At 40.9% G+C, this 15150-nt stretch overlaps 1 protein-coding gene across 3 annotated transcripts in view; it reads right to left on the minus strand.

Annotated features, from left to right (window-relative positions):
* The window catches only part of LOC106588723 (uncharacterized), a 92177-nt gene that overhangs the window by 51334 nt on the left and 25693 nt on the right, over window positions 1-15150 (minus strand). For all 3 annotated transcript variants that reach the window (XM_014177998.3, XM_082970188.1, XM_082970189.1), the window contains exons 28-31: window positions 14995-15075; window positions 13944-14888; window positions 13690-13767; window positions 1731-1864 (exon numbers count right to left, since the gene is read on the minus strand). In XM_014177998.3, coding sequence (XP_014033473.3) covers window positions 1731-1864; window positions 13690-13767; window positions 13944-14888; window positions 14995-15075 — 1238 coding nt within the window. The remainder of the gene's footprint in view (window positions 1-1730; window positions 1865-13689; window positions 13768-13943; window positions 14889-14994; window positions 15076-15150) is intronic.

The raw sequence follows: 15150 nt of genomic DNA on the forward strand, positions 1-15150 counted from the left end.
TTGGGTTTGCGCCAGACATAGCGTTTTCCTTGATGTCCAAAAAGCAACATTTTAGTCTCATCTGACCAGAGTACCTTCTTCCATATGTTTGGGGAGTCTCCCACATGCCTTTTGGCGAACACCAAACAGGTTTGCTTCTTTTTTTCTTTAAGCAATGGCTTTTTTCTGGCCACTCTTCCATAAAGCCCAGCTCTGTGGAGTGTACGGCTTAAAGTGGTCCTATGGACAGATACTCCAATATCCGCTGTGGAGCTTTGCAACTCCTTCAGGGTTATCTTTGGTCTCTTTGTTGCCTCTCTGATTAATGCCCTCCTTGCCTGGTCCGTGAGTTTTGGTGGGCGGCCCTCTCTTGACAGGTTTGTTGTGGTGCCATATTCTTTCCATTTTTTAATAATAGATTTAATGGTGCTCCTTGGGATGTTCAAAGTTTTGGATACTTTTTTATAACCCAACACTGATCTGTACTTCTCCACAACTTTGTCCCTGACCTGTTTGGAGAACTCCTTGGTCTTCATGGTGCCGCCCCTTGCTTAGTGGTGTTGCAGACTCTGGGGCCTTTCAGAACAGGTGTATATATACACTGAGATCATGTGAAGATCATGTGACACTTAAATAAAGTCCACCTGTGTGCAATCTAACTAATTATGGGACTTCTGAAGGTAATTGGTTGCACCAGATCTTATTTAGGGGCTTCATAACAAAGGGGGTGAATACATATGCACGCACCACTTTTCCATATTTTATTTTTTAGAAGTTTTTGAAACAAGTTATATTTTTCATTTCACTTCACCAAGTTGGACTATTTTGTGTATGTCCATTACATGAAATCCCAATAAAAATCTATTTAAATTACAGGTTGTAATGCAACCTGGGGGATGAATAATTTTGCAAGGCATTGTATGTAAATGTGATATTTCCGTTTTTTATTTGTAATACATTTGCAAATAAATAAATGAATAAAAACAGTTCTTGCTTTGACATTATGGGGGTAGTGTGTAGATTGATGAAGGAAAAAAACGATGTTATCACTTTTAGAATAAGGCTGCAACGTAACTAAATGTGGAAAAAGTTGAGGGGTCTAAATACTTGCCGAATGCACTGTATATACCTTATAAGTGTCTAACCACCTTATACTCGGAGTAACTAGTATCATGGAAATATTCAGTCAATAATATTTCTCAAATACCGGAGCCTATGAGTTCAAATAGACTATTACAAAGTAACAAGCCGAGCTGGTCCACGGATCAACTGACTTTCCAGCCTCGGCACACACTTTTTATCCAGTTTTCAACCTATCGTCACACACATAGTAACTCCTCTTTATGTAAATGATTCATCCCCTCTGGCATTTAGCCCCCATTATCTATTTTCCTTGTACTAATTTTAGCTTGGTTTCACATTCCATTGGTGGCGTAACCATAGCAATGCTACAACAGTAAACATGAGGCCATAGCAATGGTACCAAAATAAACAGACATGCACACTCCCAAGGCAGGTGCATGTCTAATGGTGCTTAAGTAATACAAACCTATGCTCCTAACGTACATCTAATGAACCTCACTGGACTAGGAAATAGCTTCCCTTAGCCTAATGACCTAGACACACATATAGAGTGCACTTATTCTGCTTACTACTCTAAGATGTATAATGTGCACACATGTACTGGAAAATTCCCAATACTAGTTATGTGGTTTTCCATATGATCTAAGTGATGGTTCCTTGTTACTTACCAGGTAGGAAAGTCGGTGGCAGTCTGTGGTTACATGGACGATGATGCCGTTTTGGAAGACTTTACACTCACACACCTGGCAGAGGTAGAGGGGGGACTGGCCGTGACTGTGGCACTCGATGAGTGCACTCAGACCTGGGGGTGGAGGGAGAACTAACAGTGTTACCACAAGGCTTATAGATTACATATTTTTCAGGGCTTTAACCATAACGTCTAGCTCTGGGAAGAAGGTACAGGACAATCTGTAGGACAACACCTTTATAGTTAACTCCGAATCTCAAAGGACAGTCCAGATCAAACAGTATCAGCTAATGAGACAAGGCAAGACAAAAACCACAACTTAACAAAAATATTTAGTAGGACATCAGGTTGGAGAGTTGAAAATATACCACCGTACAGTTGTTTTTATTTGGTAATCAGGCTGACTAGCATATATTACTCTCGTGGACGGAGGCACGTAACATAACTGGTATCGTAGCATCTTTCAACAGACTGTGGGATGCGACCACTAACGAGGAACATTGTTCCGGGGTGCAGATTTTGTCACATCTTTCGTCAACTTCGGATGGATAAATCTAAATTTCATAGGTGTTCGATCTTTCAAATTTCAGAAGGTGAGGGGACATTTGGCCAACAGACTTGCCCGTAACTTGCAAAGAAAGGGGAGTGGAGCTACCACCCTGCTTCCACTAATCGTTCTAGTATCTTTTCTAAACACGTCTGCAAGAATTATTATTTTTTAAATTTATTTATTTTTGTCATTTTTTTAGCCCCTTTTTCTCCTCAATTTCGTGACTACGATCGTCTCATTGCTGCAACTCCCAAACAGGATAGGGACAGGACGAAGGTCGAGTCATGCGTCCTCCGAAACATGACCTGCCAAACTGTGCCTCTTAACACCCGCTTGCTTAACCTGTAAGCCAGCTGCACCAATGTGTCGGAGGAAACACCGTTCAACTGACGACCGAAGTCAAGCCTGCAGGCGCCCGGCTCGCCACAAGGAGTCGCTATAGCGCAATGAGCTAAGTAAACCCCCACGGCCAAACCATCCCCTAACCCAGACGACACTGGGCCAATTGTGCGCCACCCTATGGGACTCCCGGTTATGGCCGGTAATGACACAGCCTGGGATCGGGAAGAAAAAAAAATATTGGATATGCTTAAAAATGACAGGATGTTAAACTCCTTTTGGCTTTCAACGTAGTAGAATTCGCAGCACACTTTTGAGGAAGAGAAGCATCTTTTCAGACCCTCAGGTGATTGACAACAGCTGATATTAGATAAAAGGACTGGCTGTACCAAAATTAACTAGTGAGAAACAACGCAATTGCGAATTATATGAAGCATTCTCAGTATGGATGTCAGGGACTTCGTCGTCGTCAGACGATATGGCGAAATCATCGTCGGAAAAGGAGGACCAATATGCAGCAGGACTGGTTTTGTTCATTTTGAACATTTATTAACTCAAAATGATTACCAAAAACAACAAAACAAACTCACGATATACTGACAGTCTTCTCAGGCTCATACATGCTAGACAAAGAACAATCTCCCACAAATGACAAACAAACACACCCTAATATATGGGACTCTCAATCAAAGGCAAAGAGAAAACACCTGCCTTCAATTGAGAGTCCCAACCCCAATTAATCAACCATAGAAACACACTCACTAGACTCCACATAGAAATACATAAACATAGACCATAAACCAAAAACCCGGAAATACTAAATCAAAACGCCCTTTTTCCAAAACACCACCCCGAACCACATAAAACAAATACCCTCTGCCACGTCCTGACCAAACTACAATGACAATTAACCCTTATACTGGTCAGGACGTGACAATGGATAAGACTAGTATATTGACATTTGACGCTTATAACAAATTAAGGTCATAAAGCATAACGCTAATAATACATGACAATGGATTAAGATATTGCTCCTACAGCATCCTATTTGTTTTTATATTTCCTTTTGTCTTAATTACCCACCCTAACTCATCAAGTCTGCTAACTAAACACTAATAGGTCTGAAAATTGTTACGTATTTTATGCTTTACTTTAAATTGGTAATACCTTAAGACCTAAAAAAAGAGGCTGCTTAAGAGACTCCATGTCTGCCACATGCAGTAACTGTGTAATGATAGGGCAGGGGGAACTGGGGAGGGTTTACAGGGAGGGTTTTCTGGGTGGGAACGACCAATGGGCGAGTTTCCCTGTGGGTCCTGCTTTTTGTTACACATCCATGGGCTTATCAACACTAAAGATAACAATTATATCATTAATACAACATTTCTGAAAAACAATGGCAACACTAGCTGTTCTCTTTTAGAATTTGAAAGGCCTAAATTGTCCTACCACATGTTCCAGCTGTCGTGACATCTGAGCAAGAAACCATATTGATATAGCAATGCTCCAAAAACACACCTGCTCCATAAGGACACGCATTGAAAGCAGAACCATTTGTACAAAATTACTGCTTTTTCATCAGCCCCAAACAAAACTGATTGTGTAACCATAATGATGAATAAGAAATCTAAAAATCACCATATTGGGTTAAGGCGAAGACCAAGAATGCAGAAACTGACTTTATCACTGTACTGTGTACGCTCCAAATTCATATGATCCTATGTATTGAATGCCATTTTGAACATGCGGGACAAATCTAATAAGACCAACTACAATCCAGGCCCTCCAACATATACCCTCTGATTACAACCTCATTGATGCCAGGCGAGCACATAATCCAAAAGCAAACGAGTACACTTTCTACTAAAACAGAGTTTGAAACATGTTGCAGAATTTGATAAGCAATGTATCTGTTGGAGAAGACTTGTAAATAACATTTGTTTATTGAGTTAATGTTGAATAACAGAAGGGAACATTCAACATTTGTGAGTGTGTCTCAAAGTAGGTTAGAGAAATATTGACGGTTCGGATGGAACATGTCTCTGAGGGTTTGTAGGAAACAAGTTGATCTATTTCTCTGAAGAAATAGGCGAGACTGAGCTCCGAGAAGGGAAGTAAGCTAGGCGCTGCAAAACCACAGAGGTTTCCTGTTTTGAGCTAGACTTGTCAGTTGCAGACATGAAGATAGAGGAACCCGGTTAGACAGAAGGAGCTATCAAAGTAGAATATTGTGACAGAGTTAGAGAAGAGGGGCATTTATAAAGTGTATGATATAACCAAATGTGAGGTATAAAAGGCTATGTGCATTGTATGATTTTCAGAGCGCTCTCTGAATAAAGTATAAGTGATCTATAAAGGTTGTAAGTGATCTATTGCAGACTGGGACTTTGTCTAATTCTTCATTAACCAGAGCCTTACAACCTCTGGGAATTGGTCAAAGCTTGAGTGATAGTCGAGTTCAACCATTGAGATAGAAAATTCTCGTGACACACGACACTACTACCAATTACAAAATGTCAGAATATCCTAAAAGAGCTACAAGATTACGTTTCAACGTTTAATTTCTACAAAATCCGACATTCTGTGATCAATTTGAAATTGAACTAAATACATTTACACTGATCAATACAAATTCAGGGTGATGACCCCCAGATTGTATGGGATGCCACCAAAGTTTTTTTTTTTTTTTAATAATGCAACTGCATTTGCATCTGGGTTGAATAAATCACAATTAAAAATTAAATAAATCAGAATTGGAAATCTTAACTGCGTTAAAGCATTCTCAAACACTTTTTTCATACCAGGTAGCTATTAGCACACACATCCCTAGGTCGCTCCTCTTTTCAGTTCGCTGCAGCTAGCGACTGGAACGAGTTGCAACAAACACTCAAACTGGACAGTTTTATCTCAATCTCTTCATTCAAAGACTCAATCATGGAAACTCACTGACAGTTGTGGCTGCTTTGTATGATGTATTGTTGTCTCTACCTTCTTGACCTTTGTGCTATTGACTTTGCCCAATAATGTTTGTACCATGTTTTTGTGCCGCTACCATGTTGTGTTGCTACCATGCTGTGTTGTCATGTGTTGCTGCCTTGTTATGGTGTTGTCTTAGGTCTCTCTTTATGTAGTGTTGTGTCTCTTGTTGTGACGTGTGTTTTGTCCTATATTTATTTTGTATTTATTTTTTTAATCCCAGGCCCCCGTCCCCACAGGAGGCCTTTTGCCTTTTGGTAGGCCGTCATTGTAAATAAGAATTTGTTCTTAACTGACTTGCCTAGTTAAATAAAGGTTAAATTAATAAATAAATTACTATTTTCCAAAGTCAAGACAGAACTTAATTTATTGGTAAGACAGAGAGCAGAATTGGCCATTCATCGAGTTAGACTCAACCATTACTTCCACGGTAATCGTCCCAGTCATTTGTTGGTCAACAAGCTACGCAGTAATGATCAATTAGCTGAAATAGAAACTATGGAATCTGAAACAGAGGAATTACTATCAGAACCCAAATTAAATCAAAGATTCTCCCGCTTCTATAAAGAACTTTGCACCATTCTAAATCCAAAGCAAGCCAGACTAAGTTCTTTGTAAAGGAATTAAGAACAATTTCTCTCAATAGAGGAAGCCGCCTCACTGAGAACCCAAATCTCTATCAATGAACTCAAAAGAGCATTGGATAGCATGAATAAAGGCAAATCACATGGGTGGGATGGTATTTAAAATGTTGAAATCAATTGGGCAAACTATTGCTATTGCTCGAAATGAATAACAGCCATTTACAAAAAGGTTCATACAGCACAAATGTTGCTTTTATTTAAAAAAATAAGGGTGCTACCCAGTGTTCTCACTATCGCCACCTATCTTTGATAAACAGAGATATTAAACCAGTGTTCTCACTATCGCCCCCTATCTTTGATACTTTGATAAACACCGTTTTTCAAAATGTTGTCATCCCGTCTCGAGATTTACTTACCCAAATTGGTCCACATGGAACAAATGGGCTTGTTCATTTTTTATTTATTTTTTAATCCTTGGATAACCTCCGTGGACTATTACATATCTTAAATGCTTCATCAGAAACAACAGCTCCTTGGGCTGTTTTATCTTTCGATGCATAAAAAAACTTTTGATAGACTAGAACGGTCATATCTATGGTCGGTCTTGGAACATATGGGAATTGGCTCCAATTTCATTAATATGATTAAAATACGATATGCCAATCCCTCAGTCATAGTTGTAACAGGAAATATTTTCTCTGCTCCTTTCAGAATCACTAGAAGTAGCAGACAAGGTGATCCAATTTCTCCTTTGCTATTTTTTATTATACATGGAACCCATTAATCTAAGGAAATAAAACCAATATCCCTCATATCTATTGATTACTTCATCTCATTATACACAGACAATATTTTACTATATCTAGACAATGTATCTCAAATCGCATTGAAGACCATAAGTCATTGGTGCCCAGGACCAATGGGGTCTAGTAGACCACATAAAAGTTTTCAAAATGTATTCACAGCATTACCATTGAGTCCGCTTAAAAATAATGAGGTCCACAGTTCTGAAGCACCGTATGTTTTGCTTACAGGTTAGCTTCTTTCTTGAATAGTACTGCACAGCCAAACTATATTTAAAAGTGCTTGATTTACATAAAATTGGACCAACCCGTGGCACTATAGTTGCTACATTTATTTTCCAAACTGTCACTACCATAGCAACCGTCTGCAGTTAGTACGTTTACATTTCCATGCTTGCGAGACCTGTACCAGAATATTCTTTATTGTTCCAGTGGTAGTTTTTTTTTTTATGAAGTTGTGGTTATGTTTTTAATGACTGCTGGACCAAGCAGCAAACCGAAAATCTACCACTTTCACAGTGAGTGGGAGGAAGATTATTTTTTCACCACAATAAATTCAAAATGTGTGTGTCTGATCTGCCATTCAAAACATAGCTGTCAGCATGCAGTGCAAATCATCCAATCAATAAGTTGAAATGTTATTTAATATTGGCGGGGGGGGGGGGGGGGGGTAGACCACATTAGGAAGAGGGTGGAAAAAGTAGATCCTATGTAACTAAAAAGTCTGGTCACCCCTGCCATAAATCAATTCAGTTTAATATCATGTATAAAATGAATCTAACCAAATCAGCACTAGTGCCTCTGAAGACCCAGATGGAGGACTCCATCTCTACTTATGGAATCCCAATCGTTTCTCGTTTTAAATATTTGGGAGTAGATATATTTCCAATTATAAAACCAATGGCAGAAACTTTCACAGAACGCTCAACTCAATTAAATCTGACCTATGTAGATGGACTAACCCAGTTGCTTTAACCAGCAGAATACCTATTGTCAAAATGAATAAATTGCCACGGTGACAGTTCTGTAGTTCAATGCTTCCCATGTGTCCTCCTTCTGGCCATTGGGATAAAACAGTGCAGTTTTGAAATTACAAAGAGAGAAAGACGTAGGATTATCCATGTAGAATCTGTACCCTTGCCGATATCATGGACAGTAATGGTTTGAGAACATTTTACAACTCCTTTTTTCTATATTTACAATTTGGGTCAGCTATACTGGCCTATGGAGTCCCTTTGGAAACCCAACTACTGAACCATCCAATGATGGGATTTATAAATACATTCTTTAGGCTCCTGAAAGGACTGATCTCTATAATATATAAACAACTTTTGGAAAGCTCATATTCTGAGCTAGCCATTAAAAAAATATGGTCCACAGTTCTAATTGAATCTGAACAACCCTTTAAGTGGAACAGAATACGGAACAATATGACCCTGGCATCCCGTAATCCAAACCATCAATTTATAGATTTTACATTTGTTCAGACTGTATTTAATACCAAGGAAATGTTTTACGATAAAATTGGCCCACAACTCCCAACTTTATCCCCAGAATCAGTTAGGCACATTCTTTCAGATGATGGATGAACTGCCCTGCAATTAAATGCTTTTGGGACAAAGTTACAACATTTATTTTGAAGTGCATGAATGTAAATAGGCAATGCTTTGCATCTACTAAGTTACTTAATGATAGCTCCTTGAATCTCTCAATTAATTAGAGACAATTACAGCTAATTTAATCAGAGACTTTCAAAAATATGTTGGCTCTTAGATGGCAATTACTTCACTCTCTTCCAATTCACCTGCGGATACAGTTACTATTCGAAGTGATAAAGTTAGAATTAATCGACAGCGATAATGAATGGTACTAGTGAAGGAACAGAGGCCTGGACAAATACACTTGACCTTGTAAAGAAATAATCTCAGCGAAAGCCCAACTCATACCAATAAACAATCTATAAAGCCCAACACATACATACAAAACATATACAGTGCCTTCAGAAAGTATTCACACCCCTTGACTTTGTCCACATTGTGGTGTTACAGCCTGAAATTAAAATGTATTAAATTGAGATTTTATGTCACTGGCCTACACACAATAATACCCCATAATGTCCAAGTGGAATTATGTTTTGGGACAAAATTCGAATAAATAAAAAACTGAACGGTACTGAGTCAAAAATTATACAACCTCTTTGTTAAGCCTAAATAAACAAGTCACAGTTGTTAATCAAGTTGCACGGACTCACTGTGTGCAAGTGTTTAATATGATTTTTTTGACTACCTCATCTCTGTACCCCACACAATTATCTGTAAGGTCCCTCAGTTGAGCAGTGAATTTCAAACACAATCACAAAGACCAGGGAGGTTTTCCAATGGATGCCAGAAGAACGCTACCTGCCCTAATGCATAGTGCCAACTGTAAAGTTTGGTGGAGGAGGAATAATGGGTCGGTCTAGGCCCCTTAGTTTCAGTCAAGGGAAATCTAAATGCTACAGCATACAATGACATTCTAGACAATTCTGTGCTTCCAACTTTGTGGCAACAGTTTGAGGAAGGCCCTTTCCTGTTTCAGCATGTCAATGCCTACGTGCACAAGTCGAGGTTCATACAGAAATGGTTTGTCGAGATCGGTGTGGAAGAACTTGACTGGCCTGCACAGAGCACTGACCACAACCCCATTTGGGATGAATTGGAACGCTGACCACGAGCCAGGCCTAAATGGGAGGTGGTTGGACGGAGACATTTTGGATGGGTGGGGTTGGGGAATGGGATGGGAGGTTGTGGGTGAAGGCTCACTCACTTCTGAAGCCCCCCCCCCCCCCCGCCAAGTCAAGATTATTTCTGCTCTGGACTAGGAGTATCTCTATACACTCAGAACATTTGTGCAGTTTTCATACAGGTTAATATAAAAACATTCATCCACACAATATCAATTGCATGCATCACATTCACACACTACAATGCTTTTGACCTGACAACGTTCTGTATTCGATTGCCTTGTTAGATTACAGATATGATACACAGACATGATCCCAATAACGCTATGCCAATAAAGTAATCTAAAAGAGAGAACACACAGGTTGCATCAGGCAGACTCAAACTAAGGTAATCCCTGGTTAAGGTCTGTAACTCCGCATGTTGACATCATCCTTCCCATCTCTGTTTTCTTAGGTTTCATTCTTCTTTCGTCAGGACTCTTCATCTGCTCAGGTTGGAAGATGACTTCATGTTAGTTGATCCTTCACTGACGTCAACATTATCACTGCTTCTTCTACCTACTTCAGCAGGATATTCCTCTAGTCTGCTGTAGCCTCGGAAACCCAGGCTCCTAACAGTAGTTTGAGTGCCTGGGGAAGTAACGCCTCAGAGAAAGTAGTCTGCAAGGTGGAGTTTGTTAAAGTCTAGATGGAAACTAGTGAAGGGTTCAGCCTATTAACATGAGAAGGGTCACAGCTGAGGTTAAGAAAAGGGAAGACTAAAACAAAGGTAAGTTCAATCAGATACATTGTTCAACTATCAAAACTGTCAGGACAGCCAAACTGAAGGAAGAGGGAATTTTGGCTTTCCTTTGACCCTTGGTCATATTTTGCACATGCTTACACAAAACAGGCTTACACGACTCCAACACCATCATTAAGTTTGCAGACGACACAACAGTGCTAGGCCTGATCACCGACAACGATGAGACAGCCTACAGGGAGGAAGTCAGAGACCTTGCCGGGTGGTGCCAGAATAACAACCTATCCCTCACCGTAAACAAGACTAAGGAGATGATTGTGGACTACAGGAAAAGGAGGACCGAGCACACCCCCATTCTCATCGACGGGGCTGTAGTGGAGTAGGTTGAGAGCTTCAAGTTCCTTGGTGTCCACATCAACAACAAACTAGAATGGTCCAAACACACCAAGACAGTCGTGAAGAGGGCACGGCAAGCCTATTCCCCCTCAGGAAACTGAAAAGATTTGGCATGGGTCCTGAGATCCTCAAAAGGTTCTACAGCTGCAACATAGAGAGCATCCTGACTGGTTGCATCACTGCCTGGTATGGCAATTGCTCAGCCTCTGACCGCAAGGCACTACAGAGGGTAGTGTGTACGGCCCAGTACATCACTGGGGCTAAGCTGCCTGCCATCCAGGACCTCTACACCAGGCAATGTCAGAGGAAGGCCCTAAAAATTGTCAAAGACCCCAGCCACCCCAGTCATAGACTCTTCTCTCTACTACCGCATGGCAAGCGGTACCGGAGTGCCAAGTCTAGGACAAAAAGGCTTCTCAACAGTTTTTACCCCCAAGCCATAAGACTCCTGAACAGGTAATCAAATGGCTACCCGGACTATTTGCATTGTGTGCCCCCCAACCCCTCTTTTACGCTGCTGCTACTCTCTGTTTATCATATATGCACATTCACTTTAACTATACATTCATGTACATACTACCTCAATCAGCCTGACTAACCGGTGTCTGTATGTAGCCTCGCTACTGTATATAGCCTGTCTTTTTACTGTTGTTTTATTTCTCTACCTACCCATTGTTCACCTAATACCTTTTTTTTGCACTATTGGTTAGAGCCTGTAAGTAAGCATTTCACTGTAAGGTCTACACCTGTTGTATTCGGCGCACGTGACAAATAAACTTTGATTTGATATATTGCATACCCACCGTTCTGTGCATAACTTGTCAGCGCTAGCTATATCAACCAATCAAGTAACAATCTGGCAGCCGAGGGAGGATCTCTTAGGGACCTCCCCAGTTTTAAAAGTATAAAAATGGTATGACAACTTAGATTTTTGGAGAACGTCTCCATTTGCTGAAGTATGCTTTACTGATTAAGAGCTGCTGAATAAAATTGTGTCGTCCTAAAGAAGGTCTGTCGAGTATTCTTTGAGTCCGCCTGCCCTTCACTAGTGATGTGTTGCCACTATCAAACCAATCAACTATTTTGCATGTTTTTTTATTATATATATATTTTTTAATGTGACTTGCATAAGATACAAAAGTAATGCTTCATAATAGGGCTGCATGATTAATCGAATTCTCATCGAGATTGCGATATTGACATCTGCAATATCCAAATCACAGAAGTCTGCAAATTTGCAATATTTTGAAACTCCACTTTATATAGTTGACTTCATTTGCTACTTGAGTTGTCCCTCTCCCCCTCGGCACACGTTGCTCCCACAAACAAGCCCCGCCCCGTCACTCAAGGAGCGCAGACTTCCAGTTCCAAGTTCGCTCTTCATGGTCATTGCATTGTCAATGCAACATATGTTGGTGACAATGCTGCTTTCCACTTTGCTTCTTAATATAAATCCACATACACTCTATAATTACACTATTAGGCTAGTTTGTGCATCTTACTCTCTGCAAATATCTAGTTAGTCAGCATTTTATTAGCAAGTTGTGGCCACAAGAATAGTCGCTAATGGTAATTGCAAGTTAGCCAAATACCCTGAGCCAGAGGAAACATAGCTAAGCTAGCTAATACAGTCTGATACCACTGGTGCTGTAGGCCTAGATCAGCATGTTGTTTGTGCAACAGTATGCATGTTATTCATCAGAGAGAAATAGGCTAAGCATGAATATGTTACATGAATCAGAGACAGTAGAGAAAAATGTAGCATCTATTCGAGTCTAATTAGGGTCCCCTGGGAAACACTGACCAACCCTTTGGCTCCTCCCCTGTCACAATAACTCCTCCCTGGCTTTTAAAAAAAAGGTGTTTTCATGCCAAGCACAGTGTTCAAAGTGCCCACTGCATTCCAACCAAAGAATTTGAATAATTATTATATTCCCATGATTCCAACAGTTCACCCAAGTGTTCTGACCTATATCACAAGTAAAATTGCAAATCACAATATTTGGTCCAAAAAAAAAAATATTCAATTAGATTTGCCCAAATCGTACAACGAACAATCAAGGAAATATATATTCTACTCAGAGCCAATAAATATGAGTGCTGAATGCCACCGCCTCTGACCGTTCAAACTATATATACACAAACATCAACTTTGCCAGACTTCCATTAGTCGAGTGAACGAGACAGGATTTTAGGAAGACTTGCCACGTCAGACTAAAGGCTTCTGCATGCTTCCCATCCGAAACAGGTTGGAACGGTTTGTGACGTATTCGGTTAGCAGTAAGGATTCTGCTAACCGAAAGTGTTTGTTCATGAACACTTTTCACTTGATAAATACTACACCAAACAGCTTAGTTTGATGTAAAATTCGCACGACTAAGATCTCATCGGACCTTCACATATCCGCAAACTCCAACCCATTCACAACAGTTAAACAGGCAGTGTTTAACTTATCTCTAAGTGTGGTATTCAGACTTGAGATCACCACACATTTTCACACAAGTCTTCCATTGACCTCATTCTCAAACCTATTTTTTTTTTAAATCCCAGATAGAGCTATCAGTGACAATGAGCTCCAAACCCAGGTTGATCTGCTAACTGAATGGTGTGGGTGAGAGGCTAGGACCTCCACAGATAATTTGCTCTCTGGCTCGTTCACCACAACACTCACAGGCTGATAGCGTGTCATTGCTCATTATCTCTTCATTGGATAGGACTGACTTGGATTTTGCTCATCTCAATCAGCCCTGCTAGGTCAAATAATACATCTGTTCAGCTAAACAATAATGTGTCAGAATACATTAAAACACACTGCAGAGATACTGACCAATCACAGCTTCTCGATTCTGCCTCTTCAGGAAATCCCACAGATTACTGGTTGGAGAGGAGATGGGGGGAGGAGTCCCTAGAAGACAAACAGAGTCAACAATGCTGACTATGCCACTTACCTCGCACTCATTGCGGGTATGCACAAACACACACAGCTAATTGTAACAGCGAACAAGGATCCAAATAAACACACTCAAAACTACGCCACACACACACACACTCGCATGTACCAAACTCAAAACATGAACACACCTTTAGTTTTTTCTTTCACAGTCTGAGTATTGGTCTTCTTTTCAGGTGTTTTACAAGTCTCAGGCTTTTTACCATGCTTTCTTTTGGTCTCTCTATTGCTGGCTCTACTGGCCACTATACTAACAGCTCTACAGGTCTGTCTCTCCATGTCTGTGCTAGTCTCTCTCTCATTCTCCTTAACATTCTCTGTACTGGTCGTTTTCCCAGTGTCTTTGCTGGTCTCATGGACTGTCATGTTTCTAGTCTTACTCCCTAACTTTTTGACAGTCTCTGTACTGGTCTCTTTTTTGTCAGTCTCCATCTCTTTCTCCTTGATTATCTTTTCTGCCTCCTTATCTTTCCCTCTGCTCCTGCTGTCCTTTCTGGTTTCCTGACTAGCTTTTGTTATTGTGACTCCGCCAGTGTCTTTACTGGTCTCTCCGCCAGTGCCTTTACTGGTCTCTCCGCCAGTGCCTTTACTGGTCTCTCCGCCAGTGCCTTTACTGGTCTCTCTGCCAGTGCCTTTACTGGTCTCTCCGCCAGTGCCTTTACTGGTCTCTCCGCCAGTGCCTTTACTGGTCTCTCTGCCAGTGTCTCTGCCAGTGCCTTTACTGGTCTCTCCGCCAGTGCCTTTACTGGTCTCTCTGCCAGTGCCTTTACTGGTCTCTCTGCCAGTGCCTTTACTGGTCTCTCTGCCAGTGTCTCTGCCAGTGTCTTTACTGGTCTTTCTCTTAGTCTCTCTGCCAGTGTTTGTACTGGGGTCACTGCAGGTTTCTTTGCCAATGCGTTTGTCCACTTCCACCCCAGTCTCCTGGGTCATTTGAATAGTTTCTGGGGTGGCCTCTCTATCCATCTCGGTCTCATTGTCTTTGTCAGTCTCTTTCCTGGTCTGTTTCTCCTCTCCTACAGATGTAGGGGCAGGTTCTAGGGTAGCCTGGCTCTGGTCTCTGATCGAACTGGAGGGAACTAAGAAACAGCAACATCATATCCACCTTCATCACTACCTCCAATGTTAGATGTCTAGTTGATGTGTTACCCTCTCCCTCCCTTCCCACCAACCCCTCTAACTCACCCAGTTTCTTGCCAGGTGGTAGCAGGGGCATCAGTTCTCCCATGTTCCCTCTCTTCTTGATCGCCTTCAAGATCACTAAGGCTACAGAATACAGAGTTAATCACTCACACAAACAAAGGTGACCAAACAAATGTACACACACACACACACACACAC

The sequence above is a fragment of the Salmo salar genome, chromosome 27 (assembly GCF_965601325.2).
Source record: "Salmo salar chromosome 27, fSalSal1, whole genome shotgun sequence".
NCBI classification, from domain to species: Eukaryota; Metazoa; Chordata; class Actinopteri; order Salmoniformes; family Salmonidae; genus Salmo; species Salmo salar.